General features: G+C 45.5%; 1 protein-coding gene across 1 annotated transcript in view; it reads right to left on the bottom strand.

Moving 5' to 3' along the window:
- The window catches only part of LOC143033697 (uncharacterized), a 37992-nt gene that overhangs the window by 7148 nt on the left and 12088 nt on the right, over positions 1-18756 (bottom strand). Inside the window, exons 2-4 of the mRNA XM_076199180.1 lie at positions 15095-15341; positions 9701-9788; positions 213-4339 (exon numbers count right to left, since the gene is read on the bottom strand). Of these exons, the coding sequence (XP_076055295.1) occupies positions 213-4339; positions 9701-9788; positions 15095-15341 (4462 nt within the window). The remainder of the gene's footprint in view (positions 1-212; positions 4340-9700; positions 9789-15094; positions 15342-18756) is intronic.

The following is an 18756-nucleotide window of genomic DNA, read 5'->3' as shown; positions in this document are numbered from 1 at the left end:
CAATGCTGCTCATACCTAAGCTAAAACTGATCTAAATGGGAGATTGCAGCTTATATCTACAACAAAAAATCATAAACAGGAGTTAAGCACAAATGCCTGGCAGGCCACAAGAGTATGGTGGGGTAACTTGTTAAACCTTCAAAGGGCAGTCAGAAGGCAAGAGCAAGAAGTCAAGACACAGAAAAGGCAGAGGGAAGCACGTGCAGCCTTACCTCCAAAGTGGTGTGGCGCATACTGGGCAGGAGGCAGCAGAGGATGAAGGAGGGCCTCAGGCAGGTGATGAGGAGTGAGATGGCGGGGTGGGCCGGGTGAACGACCCTCTAACCCAACCACCCCTCCTCCCCCTCCCATTGCTGCTGCTGCTACTGCTGCTGTCGTGGCCGAAGAGGAGGAGGACGAGGAGGAAGAGGAGCAGGAAGAAGGGGTGGACAGGCCAGAGGAGGGCGGAGTACAGGCAGAAGAGACAGGTAGAGAAGAAGGAGGAAGATGCAGACCTTCTCTAGTGGCGAGTGGGGAAGCCACCTTTCCAGGGGCAGGGTTGGGTGTGGAGGAAGGGGTGGGGGACTTGCGGGCTCGTTCCTGAAGCTCGTGGATCTTGTGGGTTGAATAAACAGGGTGTAGGACTCCACTTGGGCCACCTCTTGATAGGTCCTCTGCTGAGGTTGCCCCTGGGGGTGCTGCCCCAGGGGGGAGGGGGTACCTCAGCCCTGGAGGTAACCCCCCAGCCAGGTACGGGCTTGGAGGGAATCCTGCAGCCAAGGAGATGGCTGGCAGGGCTCGGTAGTCATAGGGCATGGCAGTATACGGTGACTGCAGGAAGGGTGGATAGTAGGCTGATGACGTTGGAGGTGGAGGTGGTCCTGTCGTCTCCATGGTGGGCTTGACACCTTCATTCTTGTTGGATTCTCCCCCACGTTTGTCTTTATCCTTATCCTCCCCCTTGGCTGGCGTCTGGGGACCTGGAGGCACCGTATTCACCTTGGGACTAGAAAGGGGAGCAGGGGGTGATGGCTTAGGTACAATTGGGGCTTTGTCCCCTAACTTTTCTATGGACATCACTGGGGGCTGAGCTTGTCGAGGGTCAAATGCTGGAGGAAACCGGTATGCAGCCAACATGGCCTGGCTTTCTATTTTATTGTCCTTAGGCAGCTTGTCCTTGAGAGGAGAGTTGGCTAGATGGGGAACAATACCAGGTGGTAGGCGGGATAGGTCTGTGGGTCCCTTGTCTCCACTGTCCTTGAGCAAGCTACCAAGGTCCTTACCCTCTGCCTTGGCCTTTTCTATATGCTCTTTGTACAGCTGCTCCCGAAGATACGAGTCTTGGAAGGTGGGGGAATAGATATGCGGAAATGGGTACAAGAACTGAGGAGAAACCTTGGCAGCCAGGTACTCTGCAGTGGCTCCAGGGGGCAGAGGCCCCCCATCTTTGCGGTCCTTATCGCCAAGGCCACGCTCCTTTCCGTCCTTACCCTCAAGGCCTTCCTTTGTTGGTGGAATTGGTGAAGGCTGTGGCTGGAGGTGTTGCATGAGGTATGGGTTTGGGGGACCATATGGGGTGAGGAACATACCATAGTGGTAAGGACTGTGGGGCCCTAAGGGAAGCTCAGGCTTTTTATCTTCCTTCACATCTTTGACGTCACCCTCGCCATCTAACGTTGGTGCAGAGTCATTGGCATCGGAAATGTCTGAGTATGCTGGGCTTCTTGCCTCCTCCCGTGGGGGAGGCTGTTGCTGGGGCGTAGGAGGATTTTGATGCTGTGGTGTCAAGGGTTGCTGTTGCAGTTGCAAGAGGTGATGGTCCTCATCTTTAACCAAACCATTGACAAGCTCCTTGCCCTTGCTCTGGTCGAGGTGATAGCCTTGCTTGGCCCTAATGGTGCTACCAGGGAGGCTGGACAAGGGGGTCCCCTGGGGTAGTCCTGGTAAAGGAGTGCCTGGTGGAACATGAGTTACCATAGGAGACCTTGGGGACTGTCCTCCCATCCTCACCATCACCTCGCCCTTTAGGTCAGATCGGACTGGTGGTCTAGAAAGTGGGTAAGGAGGTGCCGTGCCATTGTGGGGAAGTCGGGGTCCAACTCCTGGGTAGACGTAGACTGTTGGTGGCAAACCAGACCCACCCAGCCGCTGATGAATCACACCTCCAGCACCAGCCTGTCCAACCACTTTGACCTCCTCACTGCAACTACTTGGAGGGGTGCCTGCAGGGTTACTGGTAGCTATGCTTCCAGGGGAAGGTTGGTTATGGGGGGAGTGTGTGTTGAGAGGAATTGGGCTATTGTGGGGAGGCTGGGTATTGTGAGGGCTTGGCACACTGAGAGCACTTGGAATACTGAGGGCATTTGGAACACTGAGGGGATTTGGTGCACCAAGGGCGTTCTGTACGCTGAGTGCATTTGGTGTACTGTGTGGGTTTGGGGAGCTGATGGTATTTGGTGCATTATGGGGATTGGAAGTGCTATGTGGGTTCGGAGTGCCATGTGGATTTGGGGTTCCATGAGAGTTGGGGTTCATGTGAGGACTGTGGGTGCCATGGGGGTTGGGGGTGCCGTGGGAGTGGGGTGTGCCATGGGGGTTGGGGGTGCCGTGGGGGTTGGGGGTGCCGTGTGGGTTGGGGGTGCCGTGTGGGTTGGGGGTGCCGTGTGGGTTGGGGGTGCCGTGTGGGTTGGGGGTGCCGTGTGGGTTGGGGGTGCCGTGTGGGTTGGGGGTGCCGTGTGGGTTGGGTGTGCCGTGTGGGTTGGGTGTGCCGTGTGGGTTGGGTGTGCCGTGTGGGTTGGGTGTGCCGTGTGGGTTGGGTGTGCCGTGTGGGTTGGGTGTGCCGTGTGGGTTGGGTGTGCCGTGTGGGTTGGGTGTGCCGTGTGGGTTGGGTGTGCCGTGTGGGTTGGGTGTGCCATGTGGGTTGGGTGTACCGTGTGGATTGGGGGTGCCGTGTGGGTTGGGGGTGCCGTGTGGATTAGGGGTACCGTGGGGATTTGGGGTGCTGTGGGGATTTGGGGTTCCATGGGGGTTGGGGGTTCCATGGGGGTTGGGGGTGCCATGAGGGTTGGGGGTGACATGGGGATTGGGGGTGCCATGGGGGTTGGGAGGGCCGTGGGGGTTGGGGGTGCCGTGGGGGTTGGGAGTGCTATGGGGATTGGGGGTACTGTGGGGATTGGGGGTACTATGGGGGTTGGGTGTGCCATGGGGGTTGGGGGTACCATGGGGGTTGGGGGTACCATGGGGGTTAGGGGTACCGTGGGGGTTAGGAGTACCGTGGGGGTTGGGTGTGCCATGGGGGTTGGGTGTGCCATGGGGGTTGGGGGTACCATGAGGATTGGGGGTGCCATGGAGGTTGGGGTTACTGATGGGGTTTGGGGTACCATGGGGATTAGGGGTAGCATGAGGGTTGGATGCAGCACTGACAAGGGTAGGAGCTGGGGTGGTAATGGCACTGGGAGAGTTTATAAGCGTTGGGGTACTGATTGAGGTGTTCGGAGTTGATGCTGGTGCTGGCACTGTAACAGGTGCCGGGCTGGGTGCCTGCTGTGGACCCGAGTACCGAACAACAGAAGGCTTCACCAATTCCCCGCCTGCAGCTCCTGCTGCTCCCTCACTAGGAGGGTCCATGACTGGTGTTGGAGGTGTGGTAGACGACGGCCTGCTCTCCTCCACTTCACTCTCTACTTTTCCGTCAATGATATCATCATCAACGGAGTTGTGGGCATGGCTCTGATGATACTTAAGCCCATTGATGTGTTTGTACTTCTTGTTGCAGTTCGGTTCTGGGCATTCGATGAGTTGCGGGGAGGGCGGCATCACGTCTGACCCGGGACTTGAAGATCCGTTGGCTGATGGGCCCCTCGACAATGACCGCGAGCGTTTGAGGGTCTTGGGCTCTGGGGTTTCGGACTCACGACCTTTACGCTTTAAAGTTAACACATCCACTTTTACCGGACTAGGTGGATTATTATTGTTATTGTTATTACTTGGGGCAACAGTAGCACTACTGCTGTTTGTGTTATTACTATTGTTGTTGCTGCTGCTGCTGCTACTACTGTTGGTGGCAGTTGTAGTAGTAGTAGTGGTGGTTGCTAAAGGAGAAGGAGCAGCAGTAGCAGCAGCACTGCTACTGGTGGTGGTAGTATTGTTGGGGGCGAGACCTCTGCGGCCCTTGACGTTGGCATTGCGTAGTTTGCCACTCCGTGTCTCGGTCACATTAAGCTGTTCTGTGGTGGAGGCAGTCGTCGTCGTGGTGGTTGTGGTCGCCGTGGTCGATGCTGCTGCAGCCGCCGCCCTTCCCCTCTTGCCCCGGCCCTTGGGCGTCCGCGACTCTATATCACTGATGGGCGAGTCACAGAATCTGGGGGGAAAGAGGGGAAAGAGTCAGGCTTTTTTTTTTAAACGAGTCACAACGATTCAACCACCTGACAGGCACAAGCACGTCACCACAACACCACCTGGCACAACCACCCTTGCCTCCCCAACTTTATATAGGAGGAATGTGGCAAATACAGAGGCTAAGCTACAAGCATTGGAGGGAGAAAAAAAAAAAAAAAAAAAAAAAAAAACATATTGATAACAGTAAAAAGGGTGGGGAACACCTTAGGGGATTGGAGGCAGGGGGGAGGCAGAATTTGGGAGCAATTGTGCGAGTCCATGGATGTACAGGGAAGTAAAAGGGGGGCGCATGTGTGAAGGGAAGTGTAAAATGAGGAAGAGAAAGAGATACATGTGTGAATGACAAAGCAAAGGAATGGGTTACAAGAACATAACGAATAAAATTATGACAGATTGGGCACAGAACTGTTCCGGAAGATGTGTGACAGGGGAAGTGTATAATGAGGAAGAGGCAAATGTGCGAGTGATAAAGCAGAGGCATGGGTTACAAGAACATAAGGAAAAAATGATGACTGGAAACCCACAGCCCCAAAGTTGCTAGCAACACCATCCTCACATTCTTCTACAGACCTCTTTGGGAAGAAGGTAACTATTGTCTGCATTTTGTGCAGGACAGTTTCAGGTCATTAGGTTATGGTAGTAATAGAAAAACGGATGCCAAATGCCACCTCTCCTTATGTGAAAAGATAAGTGGAAATATATTCAGTTGATAGATATCTTCAGCATGTTCTCAAAGCAGTGTCATCCATCAGATGGAGATAAGGATGTTGACTTGCAGGTAACAGTTATTGGTCTCACCAATAAGCATAATCATGGGTTAAATAAATGTGTGTGTTTATGTTTATTCGAGTGTTTGGTTTATACAGTTATGTAGTAGTTATATGCGAAGTTGCAGCTCTGCTCATAGAGGTCCAGTCTCTTCTTCCACTCATCAGACTTTGCCATAAATATCTTTATTCTTGCTCTGGACTACATTTCCATTTTTTTTTTTTTTTTTTTTTTTTTAATATTATTATTATAATAGTAAATCTACATATCTGTGGAAAGCTATACTGCTTAACAGCTTAACATCTTTCAAACAAGTTTGCCTTTACAATGGTTTATATTATGACTGTTGACCTTTCATACTATATCAACAAATCCTCTTTCTTTGATCTAAACGTCATTACATAGACTTTCTCTATTTTTCCAATGTATGAAGTCCAGTTTACTCAATCATTCCTTATGTCTTGTTGACTTGGGTTCATCTTTGTATATTCCAGCCTGGGTTGAATTACTTTCAATAACCTTCATCATGTCCTCTTCCACATAATTAAATTCTAAGTATGTTACTGTGTGCAAGTGAGTGTGTGTGTGTGCGAGTGTGTGAGTGTGTGTGTGTGTTTACCTAGTTGTATTTACCTCGTATCTTACAGGAAGGGGAGCTAGCTCATGGTCTCTCGTCTCTGTATCTCACAGCGTCTAAATTGTTCTTAAATTCGTGTATGGTTTTTGCACACACTATCATATCCATACATCCACCACTCTGTGTGGAAAGCTGTTCTTTTTCAGGTCTCTTCTATAACTGTCCTTTTTGAACTTCCTTCCATGTCCTCTTATATTTCTCGTATCCCAATTTCGTGTGTGTCTCTTCTATAACTGTCCTTTTTGAACTTCCTTCCATGTCCTCTTATATTTCTCGTATCCCAATTTCGTGTGTGTTTGTGTGTGTACCTAGTTGTATTTCACGGGAAGAGAGCTATGCTCGTAGTAACCCGCTTTTGTACCTTTCCACATCCAGTTTTTCTTAAAGTCATGTATAGTTTTAGTTTTAGCACTCACTGTTTCTTCATTCAGTTTATTCCAGATATCTATCAATCTGTGTGGGAAGCTATTCCTTTTCAGATCTCTTCTGTAACTGTCCTTCTTAAGTTTCTTTTCATGTCCTCTTGTTTTTCTTCTGTCGCACTTTATAAGTCATCTCCATCAAGAATTTCAAGACCTTTCATAATTCTGTAGATGGTCAGCAAATCGCCTCTTTCTCTTTTTTGTTTCAGGGTTGGTTGGTTGGTTGGTTGGTTGGTGTGTGTGCACACACTATGTTCCTGAGATCCCACCTATCTCCTTTCATCAAACTAAGCCTTAAATTCATTTACATAGCTGGATTGAATTATTTCTTCTAACATATTCTACAAATTGATACACCTGTGTGGGAAGTGACGTTTCCCAATATTCTTTGGATTATCCCCCCCCCCCTTTTTTTGTATTAACCTTGTTGTTCTTTTGTCCTTCCCTCCCCCCCTTTTTTTTTTATTCCTGCTGCTCTTTTAACCCATACTAAGAGATTCTTTCTGTCCATTTTTCTATTCATTTTAACTAAATAGCACCATCATTTCCCCTCTGCTTCCACTAATGTATACAATCTCAGTTTTTCTAATCTATCTCCATGTCCAGGTTTGGGATCTTTCAGACTGCCACTCTGTATTCTCTCCATCTGTATAAGCTGACTGCACCACTTCTACATATTTCAATCTGCAGCATATCAGACCTGCCATCCAACTTCACTGTCACCTTTCTCACTTCCACTTCAAGGTGCAACTCTAGGAGATTGACACTTACGTCTTTGGATTGGACCCAAGATATCTCTTTATCAGGTCATCTGTATTTCCTCCACCTTTAAATACAAGATGAGCTGACAGCTGCTATCCCCAGCCTCCAGTGGCTTATGCACTTTTTTCACTTCTACATATACATCTTTCAATCCAACCTATTCCGTCCCTTTTCATCCAATCACTTTTCCGAGAGAAAACCAACTAGAAACTTTAGCTCATTATTACAGCTTGTGTGCATTGCCTTCATAGATCTCTCCTACTTTTATACATACATATACCAAAGGCTTTTTCCCCCTTATAAGAGAGGTATCCAAAAAACAAAGGCATAAAAAAAGAACACTCCCACCCATTCCATCCCTAACATACTCCACTCCCCTCCACCCTCTTATCTTGGCACCTCCTGGATGATGGGTCATCCCTGCATCTCACCCACTGCCCTGGGCCCGAAGCAATGTTGCACGACAAAGGATGTGTGTAAAGGAAAGTGTAAAACGAGGAAAAAATGTAAATGTGTGAATGACAAAACAGTTTGGTAATATCTTCAGATTCTTGTATATTCATTTCTCTTTTTGTAATCTTTCCATGTTCTATTGTTTCTCAAACCACATCCCTTTCTTCTTTTGCCACCTCACACATGCTGAACCAATTACCTCTAGTTTCTTATCCTTTCTCAATTCCTAGAATTTGTGAATTTTGAAAAAAAAAAAAAAATTAAGGTTTTGAAAGAAGTGAAAAGAGTGAGGGGGTGAGTCAAGTAAAGAGTCAAAAAGTAAAGGTTACAGATGGACAGAAGCAAGGGGACGAATGGTATAAGGAGTAATTATGATAGTGTGCTGGAAGAATTTAAAGGGTGTGTAAGTGGAATCATGAGGTAAGGAATGGAGTGGAGATGAATTACAGAATAAGGGAAGCAGTTAAATATCTGGGGGAATGAAAAGTGTCTGAGGATGCATGCAAAGAGAAGATTGTACTGAGGAGCGATTTATCAATAACCAGGTCTCCAAAGATCTCCAGACACAAACATACAGACTTCCCAACTCGATCTATTTTGCAGCAGATCAATCACCCTTTCATAAAAACTTAAATAGATTTGATATGCTGGATCTTCCTTTTCTAAAACTAAATTGTTGATCTGCCAAGATCCCAATCGCCCCCAAATACTTCCCAATTTTCTCACACAATTTGGTTATCACATTGATCTAGAATACTGGTCCATATTTAAGAATTCCTTGATATTTCCTCTTTTGTAAATTGGGACCACATCTGCCTATTCCCAATCTTTAGGCTCTCTTCTTCCTAGTGAACACACATTAAGTTCATGACACTTGCCCACCAACTGCTATCTACACTAAGTACTACCTGTCTACATACAAGAACCACTTTCCCTTATAGGGGACATAGCCTGCTAAGGCATGCACCCACTCCCAACTACCACCCATTGTTTCAATCTCAGCTTAGCTCTTCCTGGATGAAGGGTCATCCCTGTATACTATCCCATATACTTTTAGCAGATTCCTTCTTGACCTGTCGGGTTGACATTTACTAATCTAGTGAACAGTTTAAATCCAACTTTATATTTGTCAATTATAACTCTTCTAACTTTTTCTTCCTCTCTTCTAATTCATGTGTATCCATTTCTGATTATCTTCTATTCTTTTCTGTTCTAATGGTGTGTGTGTGTGCACGCATGCATAACCATGCACACTTTTTAAAGCTCTAAGAGAATATATGTTTTTATCATGGGTATTTTAATGGGTGGGTTTGCTGGGACGTTATACCAACAGGAACCAATCATGGGTATTTGCAAATAATGTTCTGCAAGATGGACATCAGGAAGAATCATCTCCCTGGTGCCTGGCAGAACCTGTCAACACCTTCACCACATGGACTGAGGGACTGACGCTGAATCTCTATACTGGGACCACATTCCCTCCATCTATTTACACAAGAGCTGACAAATGGTAACTACTTCCATCCTATTATTAAACCAGTAATATAACATTCCAATACTAATATAGATAATTCTTTCAATGGGAAATATGAAACTTGGAACAAACCATCCTGAAATCTAAATAATACCACACACCAGCACTTTCTACCACTCTGCTACAGTTCTAAAATGGATTTTTGTTCCAACTAATGAAATTTCTGAATTTCATATTCCAAATAGAGAACTACTTGTACAACCGACAATGGTCCAATGTTTCTTCCCAGTGAGATCTATTATCAGGCTCAAGGATCATTGCCAGCCATTGCTGAACCACAGGTTTCCAGTCAGTGAAATTTGAGGTGACATTTATCATCATTATTATTATTATTAGGGGAGAGGATCGCTAGGGCAGTAGAGCTGTTATAATGAAGAGTGATTATCATAGGTCTGTTAGGGAAAGGATTCTGTATGAGGGAGCTGTATATGCCATAGAGCAAGGGAAAGAAATTGGGTAGACAGGCGAAGGAACATTGTGTAAGGGGGTGAAAAGATGTTGAAAGTCATTAGAGGAGCATACAATGAGGATGGGAACATGATGGGAAGAGGGATGGGGGAGGGGGGACAGCAATTTAGGCCAAGGAGCTACAAATCATGACTGCCGCCTTCAGGATAAGCCAGAAGCTAAATGCCCTCCCCCTGACAGCTCTCTCATAAGAATGCAAGCAATGATAATAAAAAATAAATAAATACGGCATATTCGTGCATAGCAGAGCCAAAGCATACCGATACATATTAAGCTTACCTAGGTGGTGCCCAGTCATGCTGTGTGCAGTCCAACAACGTGCCCACATATGTCTTCCCTCGCCAAGTAACGTTGACCACTAATACACCTGTAGACAAAATTAATTTACCATTAACATATTTCAGTATTATTTTCTGGAGAAAAAATAAATACATAGATTAAATAAATAGGCAAATAAACAAATAAATATATACTGTAATTTACCATCAACATGTTTCAGCATAGTTTTCCGATTGGAAATGGATAGAGCAAGTAGTTTTGAGGTAAAGGTGGCATTACAATGGAGATGGGTCATGTCGCCATGGCTGTTCAATGTGTACATGGATGGGGTGGTACAGGAGGTAAAGCAGAGGTAAATGGGCAGGAGACTGAAGGTGGTTAAAGAAAATGGTGAAAAGAGGAAGGTGAGCTAGTTGTTTTTTGCTGATGACATTGCACTTGTAACAGGGTCACAGGGGGGATTAAGGGAATTAGTGACAAGAGTTTGGAAGGGTATGCAATTAGAGAAAGTTCAAAGTAAATGTGGGTAAAAGTAAGGTGATAAGATGTACAAGGGGAGAGGATGGCAGCGAATTAGAGGAGTCTTGAAGGAGAGAGGCTGGAGGGAGTGGATAGCTTTGGGTATTTGGGGATGCAGGTGGCAGGAAAGGGAAGAGTGGAGGTGGAAGTAGATTGTACACCGAGTGAAGCAAATACACCTAGGTCTCTTCATCCAACATTTGCCAACTGCCACTTATGTGGATGTTTGGGCCCAGGACATAAACCCACTTCTGGAATTGGTCCAGGACATAAAACACCAATTCCCATAGTGGGTTTATGTCCCGTGGCAGTTGGCAAGTGTTGGATCAAGCAACCTGGGTGTAAATACCTTGAAGGATTAAAAAGTGTCATGAGAAATAGGCATTTGGGAATGGATGCAAAGAGAAGACTAAATGAAGGGGTGATTATGCCAACAGCACTGTCTGGGGCAGAGATCTGGAATTTAAGAGAGGCAGAGAGGAAATGTTTAAATGGCTTCAAGATGAAATGTCTGAGAAGTATGGTATGGTTACAAGTTTGGATAGAATGAAAGGAGGTGAGGAGGAGAGCTGGGGTGGAAAAGATGGAAGATAGGGCTGATGAAAGATAACTGGGATGGTTTGGACATGTGGAAACAACAAGTAAAGAAAGATTAGTAAAAAAGGTGCGAGTCTGAGGTGGAGGGAGTGAACTTGAGGGGGACAACTGAGGATGAGATAGATGGATGGAATGAAAGGGCACTGAACAAGGGAGAAAGGAGTTAGGGTTGCAAGAAGAAAGGCTATGCTGTGATACAAGAAAGGGAGGGGGTGGGGGGTAGGGAATGGTTGTGTATGAACAATATTTTGACACAGCTCAAAAGGATGCCTCCCAGTTTTCTCCTCTCTCTAAATGCAGGGACTTTTTTTGGGTGGGGGTGGGAGGATAAGGAGAAGCATCCTTGATGTGGATGTGCTGAGTCTTGCTGCATTATTTCTGACCGGGCAGTGGGCAGGATACAAGGATGACCTCATCCACCAGAAAGGGTGGGGGAATAGAAGTGGAATGGGTTGAAATGAAACTGGTGGGAGTAAGTACTTGCCTTTTGATTTGGCTACCTCCCTTGTAAGGGGGAAAAAGCCCCTGGTATATAGATAGAATAGTTTTCTGGGGGGGTTTAGGAAATATTGAGTGGGAAAGAGGGAATAGGAGGGAGGGAAGGAGGGAAGGAGTGAGTGAGTGAGTGAGTGAGTGAGTGAGTGAGGTAGGGTGGTGTGAGTGGGAAATGAAGTGAGAGGGAGGGAAAGGGGAGAAAGGAAGAAAAATAGTGTGAGACAGGGAAAGGGAGAGAAAGGAAGAGAATTGGTGTGAGAGATAGGGAGAGAGGGAGTGGGAGGGAGAGAGGGAGTGGGAGGGAGAGAGGGAGTGGGAGGGAGAGAGGGAGTGGGAGGGAGAGAGGGAGTGGGAGGGAGGGAGGGAGAGGGAGTGGGAGGGAGGGAGGGAGGGAGAGGGAGGGAGAGGGAGGGAGTGAGATTGGGAGAGGAGAAAGGGAGAGGGAGAGAGAGAGGGAATCAGGAGAGAGTAGGGAAAGATGATAAAGACAGGAAAGGGTGAAGGTAAAGATGGGAAAAGGGATGGGTGAAAGTGAGATGGGATATAGAAAGGGGAAAGATAGGGAAGTAATGGGAAATAGAGAGGGGAAAGAGGGAGGAGATGGTAGAGAATGGAAGGAAGAGAGGAGTGGGAAATGCAAAGAGGGAAAGAGAGGGGAAATAAGAGAGGTAAAAAGGGAAAGAGGGAAATACAATAAGAGAGTGGGATAGGAGAGGAATAGGGAGAGAGAATGGCAGAGAGAGAGAGGGAGGGTGAAAAAAGGAGAGGATGGAGGGAGGGAGGGAGGGAGGGAGCACATACTTGTTGGTTTTTGCACCTATGGACAGACAGACCAGAAGTTCAAAAGAACTGGGTAACACATACACACAAAAACTATAGAAGAATTAAAGATCAAACTGGATGCTGAAAGATATAAAAGCAGGTCACTATGAGCATAGCTCTCTTCCCATAAAATACAACTAGGTAAATACACAAACAGTTAAAAGAAGTAGGTAAAACACTAAGTTCTGAAGAGATATGGGTATTGTATACCCATGTTCATGTTCAAAAGAAGAGTTGGTTAACATGCTTACTTATTTTCAACAGAAATGGCTGGTAATACAAATTTACTATGGAAAATGACTGAGGGACCAATTATGGGTAAACCTGCTAGTGATGACCCTGCAAGATGGACAGCAGAGAATTATTCCCTCCCCCTCCCTGCTGCCCATTTATCAAAACTCATCAGTCAAGAGTTTTTGAGAATTGTAAACCCTGTGTTAGAATTGGAAATGGAGAGAGCAATGGTTTGAGGTAAACGTGGGGCTGCATCAGGGATGTGTTATGTCACCATGACTGTTCAATGTGTACATGGATGGGGTGGTGCCAGAAGTAAATGCAAGGTTAATGGGCAGGTTTGGAAATGGAGGAAAGTACAAGATAAGCCAGTTATTGTTTGCTAGTGACACTGTGCTTGTGGCAGGGTCAGGGGGGGATTAAGAGAGTGACAGATTTTGGGAGGGTATGTGATAAGAAAAATTTGATGGTAAATGTGGGTAAAAGTAAGATGAAGAGATGTACAAAGGGAATGATGGCAGCAAGTTGGAAGCAAGTCTGAAAGGGGAGAGGCTGGAAGAAATGGATAGCTTTAGGTATTTGGGGTCACATGTAGCAGGTAAGGGAGGATGGTGATGGAAGTAAATTGGAGATTGAGATTCAAATAAATGCCTTTGTGGACTAGAGAGTGTATCAAATAGGCATTTGGGCATGGACACACAGAGATTATATCAAGGGATAATTGTGCCAAAACCACTGTATGGAGCAGACTTGGAATTTGAAGAGGAAAAGTTCAAATGTGTTTGTGATGAAATGTCTGAGAAGTATGGTAGGGGTTACAAGATTTGACAAAGTGAGAAACGAGGTGGTGAGGAGAGCTGGGATGGAAAAGGTGATGGCAAACAAGAGCTGATGAAAGATTACTGGGATGGTTTGGACACATGGAAAGAATGAGTGAAGAAAGATTAGTTAAAGAGGTGTGGAAGGGAGGGGAGGAGGGAGTTAGATTGAGGGGACAACTGAGGATGAGGTGGATGTACTGGGTGAAAAGGGTGTTGAGCAAGAGGGGAATGTCTGTCAAGCATGGAAAGGAGAAGGCAGGAGATAGAGGGGACTGGAGAATGGCTGTATATAGATGATACTGTGATGCAAGAGAGGGGTGGGGGATGGGGAGTGGTAGTTAGGGAAGGGATTTCTCCCAATTTTTATCTTTTTATGCATGAAGGGTCTCCCAATTTTTATCTTTTTATGCATGAAGGGTCTCCCAATTTTTATCTTTTTATGCATGAATGGGGAGAGCAAGAGAGAGAGAGAGCGGGAAGGATACATGGGGGGTTAAGTAAAGCAGACTTGCTGTGGATGTGCTGTGTCCTGCTGTGGATGTGCTATGTGCTGTGTCCTGCTACACTGCTTCTCACCCCCATGAGGAACTAAGATGAGAGGGGGAAGAGGGTGGTGGATGGGGGTGGAATGTGTGGAAATGTGTATATGCCTTTTGACTTAGCTACATCCCTTGGTATATAGATGTATCAATACCACCTCCACCTACCGGAGCAGCCCTGAGAGGATACTCAGTCTGAATTGGGCTCACAATCATTCAATTATAATACTTCCTCCACCTTTTCACACAAGGAAAGTTGACAACCTGAAAATGTCCCCTTCATCATACACCTCTTATCCAGTGACAGACAAACAGTCCCACAGTAATGTACAACACAAAGAGCACCCAAACATTTCTTCACAGATATATCAATAGGAGGGCCCAATGATCAAAGTCAACCACTGTGGGGCTGTGGGTTTCCAATCAACAGAACAAGACTGGATAAAATGGATGACTATGGACACCATCTTGCTCACCATGAAGCAAGTATGATTAGTCACTCAACAAAGAGATGTGTTCCATAGAAATAACAAGGAGGGAAAACAGGGTGATTGTTGGCTGAAGTTTTGGTTGATGAGAACCCAGTCTCTACAGTATACAGTAATGTTCCTTAGACTCTGCCATAAATCTGTCCTGGGAAAATATGTTGTAGTAGTCTGTGCTATTCAGTGTGGGTTTTTCATGTGATAAAAGAGTGAAGAAAGAAAGGTGGTGAAGCAGGTGGGGGAGAAAGGGGTAGGCAGGGAAGGAAGGAGAGGGAAGAAGGGAAGGAAGGAGAGGGAAGAAGGGAAGGAAGAACAGGGAACAAGGTGGGGAGAAAAGAGGGAGGCAAGGAGGAGGATGAAGGAGGGGAGAAGGAAGAAGGGAGAGGAGCAAAGAGAGGGAGAGAGAGAGAGAGAGAGAGAGAGAGAGAGAGAGAGAGAGAGAGAGAGAGAGAGAGAGAGAGAGAGAGAGAGAGAGAGAGAGAGAGAGAGTGTGTGTGTGTGTGTGTGTGTGTGTGTGTGTGTGTGTGTGTGTGTGTGTGTGTGTGTGTGTGTGTGTGTGTGTGTGTGTGTGTGTGCATGTGTGTATTTACCTAGTTGTATTTTACGGGAAGGGGAGCTATGCTCGTGGTGTCCCGTCTTCATATCTCATTTTATCTAAACTATTTTCAAATTTATGTATTGTTTTTGCACACACCACTTTCTCATCTAACTTGTTCCAACTGTCTATTATTGTGTGTGTGTGTGTGTGTGTGTGTGTGTGTGTGTGTGTGTGTGTGTGTGTGTGTGTGTGTGTGTGTGTGTGTGTGTGTGTGTGTGTGTGTGTGCGGGCGCGCGCGTGCTCGAACGCCCTGGCGATACCTGATAACACCACGTTCGACGTACCTCCTTCCGTTTCATGCCACACAATTCCTTCCAGGGTCACTGCCGTGCCGGGTTCGCAAGGTCCGAGACAGTCAGGATCAGTGATGGTACCGACACTCGTCCCTATGCACACGTCACGACGTCCTCCTCCACCTCCTCCTCCGCCTCCACCTGCTGCAGGTGTTGTCCCAGCTCCTACTGCAGACACTCCATTGCTGCTGCTGCCACCGCTACCTCCACTGCCTGCACCCATTGTCCCATCTTCACCCTGTAAACAAACCACACATTTTAGTCATGGGAAGAAAATAAATAAGAACATTTTTAAGGATTAAAATTCTGTAAGAGAAATTTCACTGGCAAGTCAAGGGGCTTTAACTGACTAATTATGCTAATTACTTAACAGAACATTTCCAAGAAGTGTTCAGCCCTCAGCTGAATCAAAATTATGTATGAAAACTGCATCACGATCTAGGGTTTCATCACAATAAAAATCACGTGTTACACAACAAAATCTATCATGACAAACTAATTCTCAAAAGATTTTACCCTTTGGTCTTTATACTTTCATTAAAATGATTCAGATGTTAACTTGAAAGTTACGAACTAGTCGCAATGACCAAAATTTACAATTATGATCTAATTAAATAACGTGTTGTAATACTACTACTACTAATGATAGTAATAATAATAATGATGACAAACCCTAAGAAAACGTTATATTATATTCTGTACCTGTGAAAACACAAAACACCACACCTCGGAAGCGCTTATCCCATAATAATCCCATAATACCTTACCTCGTTGCATCCTTCTGTCTAGTGCGAAAAAAACACTCGTTAGAACCTACACAGCTATCCTACAGACGCACAAAATACGACTGGTTTTCATTCTATGCGTATTCGAATTGACCAATCTTCAAGCCTGTAGTGTTGATGGTTTCAAACGAAACGTGGGTGAGCATGTTCCCTTTCATTGTGGCATGACAAAAAAAACTAGACCAAATCATGGAACAAATACTTTGGAATTACCAGTATCATAAGTGGGGTAAATACATTTGAATTAAGTTTTTAAATAACACGAACTAATATGTTATTACAACACAATCCTTCGTGCATTCACGGAAAAAACGCCCTCCTCACTTCTCTCTTTTCTGGCTGTTCTGGGGCTAATGCAAGCTGATTTTATTCAGCTTGGGGACAATACTTCAAAAGGCCTTTTATTAATGTGGGTCACATGAAGAATTGTCACCCCATGAGATCCCACCTGGAGATTTGTCACACCAGTACGCCGAATATCAATAGTGGAATAAAGATTACGTTAGGTTAGGTTCAATGAGGGTTATGCTTATTGTTATCAACTTATACAACCAAAGAATCGTAAACTCAGGATGGCCCACATGAAGAATTGTCACCCTGTCGAATACTGGGGTGACAATTCTTCATGCATCAGACGATTTCATTCATTTAAGACTTGTCAATCCACAAGAGTAAACGGTAAATCACTTGAATGTTTATCAGTGCTATTAATTTCTATCATAAGAGTAGGAATATATTTACTAAAGCGATCAATTTCCATTCTAAAAGTAGCTACATTTAGTGAAACTTGTAGAAAAGGAAAAGGAAAAACAAGAAACAATATGTAACGAGATACGAGATTTGCAAATATAGTATTTCAGTTACAACTTAATGACATCATGAAATTTACCCTAATCTAACTCTATCGCACCCAGATTAATACCGATTCATAATTGTTCTTGCAGTTCAAACTTCGACTTCTTCGCCACACGCTCTGCTAACAGCCACAAAGCGAGAAAACGGTTGCTGCTGCTGCTGCTGCTGCTGCTCCAAAAGCCGGACCGGCTTTCTCGCGAAATGAATGTACAATTGCACTGCACAGTATATACGCGAATTTATTATTTCAATATAAACACAACGAGTACTGACCCTGTCCTCAATAAATGTCAAACACGTGATATGCATGCCGATAACAAATACTGCGACACCAGTATCTCCCATTACCATTACGCGTTGCTGGGTACCATGGCAAATGCAAATACCTAAGATCCGTTTTTGCATGCGTGAATTTCAAACCTACTCTACTTCCCATTTTTTCAATTCTCCTCTGACCCAACTGTTATGTCCCACCGAAATCCGAGGCGATCCCTTGGCATCAGTATCGCAAGACATTGGTCCAAAAGACAATACTTGTACAAAAATGAAAATAAACATGGGGCGTTCTTACTACAAAAATTAACAGATAATTCTGAAAACAAAACAAAACAAAAATAGTACAACCTGGATAGGGTTGCTGGTTGCTTGGACAGCTTGTGGTAACACCAACACGTTGGTCATGTCTTTCTAAGATATACGAATTCATTTGAATCGAAAACTGATGGAGGGGATGGGGGGGGGGGTTGAGCGTCGACTTTCTACAGGTGACGAACTTTGGATTAACTTTTTTAACATTAACTCGGCTAATTGTGGTAAACACCTGGTCACTCATGAAATCGTTCAGTTGTATTTTAGTTAACTGTAATGTACTGGAAAAGGACATTTGCAGTTACGGTCTCCACCATTCAAACTTTTTCAATTTTGTTTTCATTTGACAGTTAAGGATGTCCCACAAGTTGTTGCGTAAAGTTGTGTCTTTAAATCCTTCACCAAGTTGTTGCGTAAAGTTGTGTCTTTAAATCCTTCACCATCTTATTTTTTCCCCATGGCCGGTTGTTTTCCCGTCCCAATCCAACAACTGTTCCCTACGGCCCTTTGCGATGGGAATAGAATAGACTTGTTTACACACTCATTCCTCCGATGTTTCCTTCTACATTTGCTCATGGCATGAGCTCAAAAGGATGCCACAGATAACCATTTCCAGTTTTACAGCGATTCCAAATACTTGCAAACCCAGAAGTTGCATTATACTTGCACTGCATCAACTGGAGACTGCCACTAAGCACGCACGCACACAATACTCGTCGGCACCACGTCACCAAGGGGGCATGACGTCATCAGACTGCGACGCACCAAAGTACACGCGTTATCACGAGCCAGCCCTGGCGAGCGCTACAGCAGCGCCAAGCCTGCATTTTCGTTCTATCTCCCTACTTTTATCGCTTCCACGCTCGGTGGCACTTTTCTTCTTCTCCTGGCTGCCATCTGGTCATTTCATTCGCCTCCGCCACAACCTACTACTGTATTCTTGCTACCACCTAGTTATTTTTGCTCATATCCGTGACATTCCCCCCGAGGGTAGAGGAAGGTATAATGCAATAGACTGGCTGGAAAATGAGATGCTACGCCCAACGCTGAGAATGAGTTGTGTGACGGTCCAGTTAGCTAGACTGGATCAAACTAGCATAAATCAATGAATACCTAAGAATACCATCCGCTTTGGAGGGGTCGCAGCGAGGAAAACTCGTCACGCAACGAATCAGTCAGCAATTTCCGGACGAGCTGTTCGTAAACGCTTGTCCGGGCGGGGTGGAGAAGAGAACGGCAGCGGCAGCAGAGATGCTCGCCTGAGCATGGCGATTCGGCTTCTCGTGTGAAAATTTAAATTCCCCACCCCTTCACAACGACGTCAATCTTAAGTGTATTTGTCCAACATCAAACGATTTTATTTGCCTGTGAGGAGGATCTTAAATGTGTGCTTGGAACAAACTATCTGTAGATGTTGCAAGTTCA

This window comes from Oratosquilla oratoria, chromosome 16 (assembly GCF_046742065.1).
Source record: "Oratosquilla oratoria isolate Oo_2021 chromosome 16, ASM4674206v1, whole genome shotgun sequence".
NCBI classification, from domain to species: Eukaryota; Metazoa; Arthropoda; class Malacostraca; order Stomatopoda; family Squillidae; genus Oratosquilla; species Oratosquilla oratoria.
The sequence above is the reverse complement of the archived record's forward strand: the minus strand, read 5'-3'. Positions and strand labels throughout refer to the sequence as shown.